The sequence below is a fragment of the Trichechus manatus genome, unplaced genomic scaffold (genome assembly GCF_000243295.1).
Source record: "Trichechus manatus latirostris isolate Lorelei unplaced genomic scaffold, TriManLat1.0 scaffold00088, whole genome shotgun sequence".
Taxonomy (NCBI): domain Eukaryota; kingdom Metazoa; phylum Chordata; class Mammalia; order Sirenia; family Trichechidae; genus Trichechus; species Trichechus manatus.
The window spans coordinates 8,044,132-8,054,500 of record NW_004444024.1 but is presented as its reverse complement, the minus strand read 5'-3'; the positions used below and the strand labels follow the sequence as shown (position 1 = coordinate 8,054,500).

Genomic DNA, 10,369 nt, shown 5'->3' with positions numbered 1-10,369 from the left:
CGTGAGACCTCAGTTCCTTGCCATATGTTCTTCTCTTTAGTACTGCCTGATTGTCCTTACAATGTGGCTCATTTCCACGGATCCAAAAGAGAACAAGGTAGAGCTGCAACATTTTTTATGACCAAGCATTGAAAGTTACACAGTATCATTTGTGCAGTATTCTATTGGTTACACAGGTTATCCATATTCAGTATGAGAGGACTATGTTGTTGTTAGTTGCTGTCAAGCCAGTTCCAACTCATGGCAACCCCATGTGTACAGAGTAGAGCTGCTGTATAGGGTTTTCAAGGCTGTGACCTTTCGGAAGCAGGTCACCATGCCTGTATTCCAAGGCGCTTCTGGGTGGGTTTGAACCGCCAACCTTTCAGTTAGTAGTCCAGTGCTTAACCGTTTGCACCACCCAAGGACTCTGTAGAGGCTGGCTACTACACAGAAAAGTAGGGGCATCTGGCTGGCACTTTATTTACATTTTTGGTTTTTATCTGGGAAGTTTCGTTTTCCAGGGCAGAGAATCATGACTGCCTTTATAGCCAAGCTTTCCTAGAGCTGATATGTAGTGTTATAGGTTCAAAAATACTGGTGATGCTTAGTTCACTCCATTTTGTGCCCTCCTGCTCAGTAGCCTGAAACTCTAAAAGTTTATTCATATTTTCACAGTGCGATTCCATAAGAACCCACCTGCATTGCTGAGTGGGAAAGACTGAGGAGAACTGGGTCTGGTTATGATCATTAGCCAACTATTAGCATTCTATCTCTCCATGATCTTTACTTCTCAGAGAAATATTCATTTCCTATTACCATGGTTTTCTTTAAATACATTTACTTTCTATGAAAATTTTCATTCTTTTGTGGATCAGTTTTTTTTTTAATTAAACTTTTTATTTTGAGATAATTTTGGATTCACATGCATAAGTGTGAGTAACTATTTTTTCCCACAAAAACACCTACAGAGAGTCATGGAAAAGCTTTCTCTTTAATAACATATTCAAGACTCATGTGCCCATATTGTCCTTGCATTATTTGTCAGTAATCCCACAGTAATTTTTCTTTCTGTATCATGAAAGAAGAACCTGACAGGCTCCGATATTATCTGTAACGAACACCTTTTTCTTGTTCATGTTTATGTTTGCACCTGCACACCAGTGGTTTAGAGACAACTCGTCTACTGAGAACAAGCGCTGAAGGGGAAACATCAACTGAAACACCAGCTAAACAAATACGTTTTTAAAATGCACCTTGCTACTCACACACGTGCATGTATATGAATGCACCTACAACACGTACACACATGCAAGCACACACAAAGCTGTAAGCAGTAGCCTGGACAAGAGGTTAGGTGACTATATATAAATAGTTTTTGTTTTTTTTTTTAATTTTCCTCAGCTGTCTACTGTCTAGCTATGCTTTACCCTTCATTTCAATCTAAGGCATATTAGGTACCAGATGTCATAAGAAGTTTAAGAAAATGACTCATTTTTCTAGTACATAATTATTGTTCGCTGACTATTTGCCAGGCACTGTTCTAAACACTGAGGATGCAGCATGGAATAAAAAGTTTCAGTTCCTGACCTGTTTTAGCTGGTGTAGGTGCTAGTGAGACCAGTAGAGTGGGGTAGGGGTGGAAAGAGACTATGAGAGTTGAAAGGTCAGAAAAGGCCTCTCCAATAATGTGACATTTGAATGGAGACTTGAAGGGAAGAATAAGCAATGAGAATATCTGGGGGAAGAGTGTTCCAGGCAGAGGGAACAACTGGAGCGAAGACCCTAAAGCAGAAGTGTGCCTGTCAGTGTTTAAGGCCAGTATGGCTAGAGCAGAATGGGCAAGGTGGAGAGTGGCAACAGATGAAGTGAGAGATGTGGGATGGGGGACAATCATATCATACCTATAAGCCATAGTGAGGACTTTGACTTTAACTCTGAATGAGATGGAAAGCCATTGGAGGTTTTGTGCAGAGAAGTGACATGTTCTGATTTATATCCTGCTTTCTGGCTTCTGTGTTGAGAATAGGTTGCAGAATGGAAAGGGTGGAAGCAGGAAGACAACAGAATGGTAGGCCTGACCAGGTTAATAACAATGGAAGTGAGAAGTGATAATTGTGGATATGTTTTGAACTCTTTGAACTGACAGGATTTGCTGATAGATTAGATATAGAGTATGAAGGAAAGAAAGGAGTCAATGAGGACATCAGAATTTTTATTCTGACCAACTGGAAGGCTGAAGTTGCTGTTAAGTGAAATGGAAGACTGTAGGAAGAACAGGTTTGAGGGGTATTAGGAGCCTAGTTTTGAGCACATTTAAGTTTGAGATGCCTCTTATTGGAAAGGTGGATATAATATTCTGGAGTTCAAACGATAGATCTGGGCTAGTGATATAAATTTGGGAATTGCAACAATTAGATGGCTTTTAAAGCCATGAAATAACCTAGGATAAAATAACCTAGGGATTGAGTGTAAAAAGAAAAGAGAATTGAATCTGAGAACTGAACTTAGGGGTACTCCAGCGTGTAGAGGTCAAGGAGATGAGGAGGAACCAGCGCTGGAGAGTGAAAAGGAGAGGCCAGGAAGATAGGAAAATTGAGAATGGGTCCTGAAGCCAAATGGAGAAAGTGTTTCAAGGAGGGCAGAGTAGTAAACTTACCAGATGTTGCTGAGCAATCAAGATGGGGCCCAAGAGTTGATTTAGCAGATTGCAGTCTTCGGGACCTTTGATGAGCTATTTCAGTGATACAGCGAGGGGAAGATGCCTCATTAGTTTCAAAAAAGAGTGAGAGAAAAGGAAGTGAAGATTAGTAGTAGAGAAAACTCTTTGAAGTTTTACTGTAAAGAGAAGTAGAATTTTGGGGTCATAGTTGGAGGGTAATGTGAGATCAGGTCAAACTTTTTATTTTTTTATTTTTTTTTCCCTAAAATGAGAGATGTTGATGTCCTGGTGGGAGTGATCCTAGCAGGAAGGAAAATAGCAGTGATTCCCAAGAGAGTGTCATGGATTGAATGGTGTCCCCCCAAAATATCTGTCAACTTGGCTGGGTCATGATTCCCACTATTGTTATGATCATGTACCATTTTGTAATCTGATGTAATTTCCTTATGTGTTGTAAACTCTGTCACTGTGATGTAATAAGATGGATTAGCGGCAGTTATACTGATGATGTCTACAAGATTAGATAGTGTTTTAAGCCAATCTTTTTTGAGATGTAAAGGAAAGAAGCTAGCAGAGACACAGGGGAACCTCATACCAGCAGGAAAGCAGTGCAAGGAGCAGAACGCATCCTTTGGACCTGAGGTTCCTGCTCTGAGATGCTCCCAGACCAAGGGAAGACTGACGGATCACAAGGACCTTCCTCCAGAGCCAACAGAGAGAGAAAGCCTTCCTCTGGGGCTGACAGCCTGAGTTTGGACTTGTAACCTATTCGACTGTGAGAGAATAAATTTCTCTTTGTTAAAGCCATCCACTTTTGGTATTTCTGTTATAGCAGCACTAGATGACTAAGACATGGGAAGAATTGTTTCAGTGATGTCCATATGTAGGTGAGAGGAGGTGGATCTAATGCCCAAGTAGAAGGTTGACCTTACATTGGATGAACTGTCCATGTAATGGATTAGATTCCGTGGCTACATATACAAGCAGGTCGGTATATGTGGTGATAGAGCGTGTATAAATTCTCTTTTGATTGTTTATATTTTCTTATGAAATAAGAAACAAGGGAGTGGAGATGTCGGAGGTTTAAAGAGAAAGAAGTTAAAGGGATTGTTGCCAAAGAGCAGGAGAAAATCATGTACTAGATAAATGCAATAGGATTATTAAGCAGCATGGGGATTCACTTGAATTTAATGTGAAACCAGTCAGCACAGTTGTATGATTTTCTGCAGCTATATACAGCTGAGTGGCAACAGGTAGAATAGGCAGAGCATTGGACTAAGCCAGGAGTTGTGGTTTTCCCCATAAATAAGAGGAATGGAGAAAGAAGCAAGGGAATGATTATAATGATGGGACACAAGAATTAAGCTGAGTAAGAAGGGAAGGTGGAAGATGAGAGTGAAAAGATGGTAGAATCAATGGAGTGTAGGTCCCGGTGTGGTTAAGAATTGTGATAATAATCAAATCCTTAATAGTTGTAGTGCTTTAGAGTTCATTTGCATAACAAAAACAATTAAGTTAGATAGGGTGCGTAGTGGTAGTGATTCTCATTAGATGAGGCAAACTCTAAAGAGGTAAATGACTTAATCTAAAATCACACAGTAGGTCAGCAGCAAAGCATAGATTCAACCCAAGGCTCTCTATTATGTGTAAAGCCTTTTTACCACTTTGTGTGATATCTGCTCGGAGATTACTCAGTCTTGTTGAAGAGATGGGATGTAGAGTACACTATAAGAGACTATGTAATCAAGTGTTAAATTCTGTAGTGTGGAATGGTATAAAGAGTTTATTCATTCAGTAATACATATTGAGCTCTTAGTATGTACAAGGCAATATTATAAGTACTGCAGATATAGAAGTGAACAAGACCAAAAAAAAAAAAACCCTGAAGTTACGTGCTTCAGAGAATCCTTCCAAGGCATCATGGTTTGGTAAAAAGCACATTGTACTAAAAGTCAGAAAACTTGTTTTTCTGCTGCTTGTTGTGTGTGATGTTGTTAACTTCAACTCACTGTGTCTCAGTGGGGGTCGCCATCTGTAAACTGAGGAGTTGCTAAGGTTTTGCAGGTTCCACTCTGCCTAAAAGTACTGTGAGTTTGAGTCTGTATTCTAGCCAAATGGAGTAGTTGCTATAAAGTGTTTTAATTCTCATCTAACTTCCTGATATAGAAAGTAGGAATGCCATTGTCTTAGGCTTGGTTCTCTAGAGGAGCAAAACCAGTGAAGCATATATATATACATATATATAGAGAGAGATTTATTTCAAGGAAATGGTTCACGCAGTTGTGGAGGCTGGCAAGTCCCAAATCCATAGGTCACACATCAGTCTGGAGGCTTTTCCTGACTCACACAGTTGCAGGGGTTGACGAACTCAAAATCGGCAGGTCAGACAGCAGGCTGCTGGCCTGATAATTACGAATACTGAGAATCATGGCCTAGCCAACTTAATACATAATATTAACCATCACAGTCATATCTTATTTTTTAGTAATAAGACCCTATTTCCATAGTGAAATGCTGCACTAACATGCATTTTAAAATCATCCTTGAAACTATGAGGAAATATGAAAGGGAGATGTAGACCATGTTCAGCTTGCATGTCAAACATTCCCCATCCTCAACCTGGTGATTTCTAAGGATCTGTTAAAAGCTTTGAAAAAAACTAATGATCTCTCTTCTTATTCTTTCCTGATGGGATTCAGGCCTGGAAGAAACGCTGGTTTATCCTGCGGAGTGGCCGGATGAGTGGTGACCCAGATGTTCTGGAATACTACAAGAATGATCACTCCAAGAAGCCCCTGCGGATCATCAACCTGAACTTTTGTGAGCAGGTGGATGCAGGCCTGACCTTCAACAAGAAGGAGCTGCAGGATAGTTTTGTGTTTGACATCAAGACCAGTGAGCGCACTTTTTACCTGGTGGCTGAGACAGAGGAGGACATGAATAAGTGGGTCCAGAGCATCTGCCACATCTGCGGCTTCAACCAGGCTGAGGAGAGCACAGGTACGAGAACAAACACAGACCTTTCTCAGAGAAGTGAGGGGCTTCCTGGAGGAGGTGTGGAGGCTGGCTCTCTGATTCCTTGAGCAGGGAGAACAGGCTCTAGCTAACCTTTCGTCTTTGACAGAGGATTAATAGGCAGAGAGAAGGAGTGTAAAGGGGATGCGTTGAGAACAGGTCAGCAAAAAAGGAGAATGAAGGGGTTGGCCAAATAATTAGAGGGACTCCTGACCCTAACTGCGTTCAAATGGGGAGCCAATAAATGTTGGGGCTGTGATGAAGCAAAGGTTCTTTGTGGTGTTTTTTCAGGTACCTCACTCAACACCATGCCCATTTCTCAGTTCTGCACCTTTTCCCCCTTTCCTTAGCTCTCTAGTGCTCTGAACCCTGTTACCTGTCAGCACGTTGGACAGATTGCATATTGCTCCTTTCTGGTCCATCTCTTGCCTATTCTGGCCTGTCTATTTCAGACCTTTCTTAGAGAGCTCCACAGTTACACTTGCTCCTTTTTTAAAAAAAAAAAAAAAAAGGATCCTTTGTGACTGTTACTGATGTATAATCCAGTGTTATTCATATTCACTTGGGAGGAAACAGGTTAGGGGAGGAAATATGGTCTTGTGTTTGGGTTTGGACAGCCTTCACGAAGGAGCAGCTCAACTTTTTGAAATGATTTTAAATTGCATAGAGTGTTCTTCGATGCTTGTTTGGGGCTCATGCCCAACTCCGTTGATGGTTGAGGAACAGGTTATTTTCTGAGGTAGGTGGATGGTCTAAAGCAGTCATTCTTAAACTTGCACATCCGGATTTTAAAATATTGATGCTGAGGACCTATGCCAGATAAGTTAAATTAGAATCTCCACTGAGTGGGACCTAGGCACTAGTGTTTTTTTAAAGCTTTATTCTGAGTAGGAAGGGCCAGGGGTCGCAAACATTTTCTGTAAATACTTTAGACTTTGCAGGCCACATACAATCTCTGTTTTATATTCTTATTTTTGTAACACTTTAAAAATGTAAAAAGCATTCTTAGCTCATCAGCAACATTGGCATCATCTGGGAACTTGTTAGAAATGTAAATGCTTCGGCCCCACCCCAGGCCTACTGAATCAGGCACTCTGGAGGTGAGGCCCAGCAGTTGGTTTTAACAAGTCCTCCAGGTGATTCTGATGCAGGATTAAGTTTGAGAACCACACAGGTCTAGACTCTTGCTACTCCGAGAGGGGTTTGTGGACCAGCAGCAACAGCCTCTCCTGGGTGCTTGTTTAGAAATGCACAATCAGGGGATACTACACAGACCTACAGTATCAGAATCTGCATATTTTTAAAAACCTCCTATTTTGAAATAATTTTAGACTTACAGAAGAGCTGCAAAAATAGTACAGCAAGTTCCCATATGGCCTTCACTCAGTTTTCCCCAGCGTTAACATCTTACTTAACCATGGTACAATTATCAAAACTTAGCAATTAAATATTGGTACAATGCTATTAACTGAACTACAGACTTTATTTGGATTTTACCTGTTTTTCGCTAACGCCCTTATTCTGTTCAGGATTCAGCCCAGGATACCACATTAGATTTAGTTGTCATGTCTCTGAGTTTCCCCCAGTCTGTGACAGTTTCTCTATCTTTCTTGTCTTTAATGACCTTGATACTTTTAAAAACTATTGGTCAGGTATTTTGTAGAATGTCCCTCAGTTTGGGTTTGTCTGGTGTTTTTTCATGATTAGATTGAGGTTTTCAGTTTTTGGAAGATGACTCAGTGGCAGCTAACAACCACAAACCACAGAGGTAGTGTGCCTTTCTTGACACATAGTATCAGAGGGTACATGGTATCAATGTGTTTCATTACTGATTATGTTAACCTTGATCACTTGGTTAAGGTGATATCTGCCGGCTTTCTCCACTGTAAAGTTACTGTGTTTGCTTTTGTAATTAATAAACATTTTGGGGGAGATATGTTGATGATATACAACTATTGTATTTCCCCTTAAACTTTGCCCACTAATTCTAGCATTCACCAGTGGATCGTATTTGTAGCAGTTATTACTGTGGTGTTCTAATAGTGGTTTTCTATTTCCCTCAATCTGCATTTTATCAAGATCCCCAGGTGATGTCTGTACATTAATGTTTTATAAGCACTGGTCTGCATCGTTGATTCACATCTGGCAGGTCATCAGAATCACCTGAAAAACTTTTAACTTACAGGTGCTAATTCTTTAGCTCTGATTTGGTACTGAGGAATCAATAGATTAAAAAAATTCCCTCCACAGAATGGGAGAAAATATTTTCAAATCATATATCTGATAAGGGTCTAATATATAAAGAACTGGTATAACTCAACAGCAAAAAAGACCAATAACCAAATTTTTTAAATGGACAAAAGATTTTAATAGACATTTCTCCAAAGAAGATATACAAATGGCCACTAAGCACATGAAAGGATGCTCAACACTATTAGCCATCAGAGAAATGCAGATAAAACCACAATGAGATATCGCTTCACTCTAGGATGGCTGTAATAAAAAGAGAATTAAAAATATTGTTGAGGCTGTGGAGAAATTGGAATCCATATACATTGTTGGTGGGAATGTAAAATGGTATAACTACTGTAGAAAACTGTGGCCGTTACTCGAAAAGTTAAACATAGAGTTACCATGTGGCCTAGAAATTCCGCTCCTAGGTATAATCCTAAAAGAATTGACAACATATGTTGACACAGAAGCTTGTACACAAATGTTCATAGCAGCATTTTTTTTCATAGTAGCTAAAAAATGGAAATAACCCAAATGTCCATCAACTGATGAATGGATAAACAAATATGGTATATACATATAATGGAATATTATTCAACTGTAGAAAGGGATGAAGTACTGATATGTGATGCAGCATGGATGAACTTTCAAAACATTATGCTAGGTGAAAGAAGCCAGACACAAAGAACCACATATTTTATGATTCTATTTATATGAAGTGTCCAGAATAGGCAAATCCGTATAAACAGAAGGTAGATTGGGTATTGCCAAGGGCTGGGGTGAGGGTGGGGGAATGGGGAGTGACTACTAATAGGTATGGGATTTCTTTCTGGGGTGATGAGAATGTTCTGGAATTAGACAGTGGTAATAGTTGTACAGCTATGTGAATATGCTTAAAAAAGTAAACACTGAATTTTGTACTTCATAAGAGTGAATTTTATGGTATACGAATTATATCTCAATTTAAAAAATTATAAATGAGCCCCCACTTACTCTTAGGTTCTTTGGTATAATCTTCGCTTCCTGTGGGGAATTTACTGTCTTCCCCAAATCTTTGTCATTTACAGGCTTCATGGGTTTTGTTTTTGTTTCTCCCTTTATTTTGTTCCTCATGAAGAGAAATTCATGATCATTACAAAAAAAAAAAAAAGGTGGCAGGGAAATAAAAAGGCAAGAAAAAACCAAAAACCCACAAACCCACCCAGTCTCATGGTTTCTCATTGTGAACAAAATCTTTCATAGATGTGAGAAATGGGTCCAACGAGCATCTCAGCTTCATTTTAGGAAATAGGTATAATTGAGGAAAAAAAATAACCACAAAGCAAATTTCTTTTAACTGCTTTATTTCCTTGTGGAATTAGAGGTTTTCCCATCAAGAAGAACATATTGGCATACAGCAAAAATTACTTGTGGTGAAAATATCTTTTAAAAATCGTATATTTTGTATGTTTATCTTGTATCCTGAAACTTTGCTGAAATCTTCTATTAGTTCCAGTAGTTTTCTTGGGGATTCTTTGGGGTTTTCTGTGTATAAGATCATATCATCTGCAAATAGAGATACTTTGACTTTTTCCCTACCAATTTGGATGCCTTGTATTTCTTTTTCTAGCCTAATTGCTAGGACCTCCAGCACAATGTTACATAAGAGTGGTGATAAAGGGTATCCTTGTCTAGTTCCCATTCTCAAGGGGAATGCTTTCAAAGTCTCTCCATTTAGGATGATGTTGGCTGTTGGCTTTGTATAAATGCCCTTAATTATATTGAGGAATTTCCCTTCTACTCCTATTTTGTTGAGAGTTTTTATCATGAATGGGCGTTGGACTTTGTCAAATGCCTTTTCTGCATTGATTGATAAGATCATGTGGTTCTTGTCTTTTGTTTTATTTATGTGATTGTCATGGTTTGAATTATGTCCCCCCAAAAATGTGTGTATCAATTTGGCCTGGTCGTGATTCCTGGTATTCTGTGGTTTTCCTATAAATTGTAAATCTTGCCTCTATGATGTTAATGAGGGAGGATGCACGGCAGTTGTGTTAGTAAGGCAGGACCTGATCTACAAGACTGGATTGTGTCCTGAGGGAATCTCTTGAGATATAAAAGAAGTGAGCAGTGAGACAGGGGGACCTCATACCATCAAGAAAGCAGCGCTGGGAGCAGAGCGCATCCTTTGGACTGGGGTCCCTGCTCAGAGAAGCTTCTAGTCTGGGGGAACACCAAAGAGAAGAAGGCCGACAGAGAGAAAAGGCCTTCCCCTGGAGCTGACACCCTGAATTTGGACTTTAACCTACTTTAACTGTGAGGAAATAAACTTCTCTTCATTAAAACCATCCACTTGTGGTATTTCTGTTGTAGCAGCACTAGATGACTAAGACAGTGATGGATTACATTGATTGTTTTTCTAGTGTTGAACCATCCCTGCATACCTGGTATAAATCCCACTTGATCATGGTGAATTATTTTTTTGATATGTTGCTGAATTCT

General features: G+C 39.6%; 1 protein-coding gene across 2 annotated transcripts in view; it reads left to right on the top strand.

Moving 5' to 3' along the window:
- The first annotated feature begins 3,365 nt into the window (after positions 1–3,365).
- GAB2 (GRB2 associated binding protein 2) overlaps positions 3,366–10,369 on the top strand; it is a 58,417-nt gene continuing 51,413 nt past the window's right edge. The window contains exons 1-2 of one of the 2 annotated variants that reach the window (XM_023736597.1): positions 3,366–3,416; positions 5,341–5,641. In XM_023736597.1, the coding sequence (XP_023592365.1) occupies positions 5,380–5,641 (262 nt within the window). In that variant the 5' untranslated portion in view covers positions 3,366–3,416; positions 5,341–5,379. Of the gene's footprint in view, positions 3,629–5,340; positions 5,642–10,369 lie in introns of both variants that reach the window. The other variant, XM_004382004.2, reaches the window with a different exon arrangement.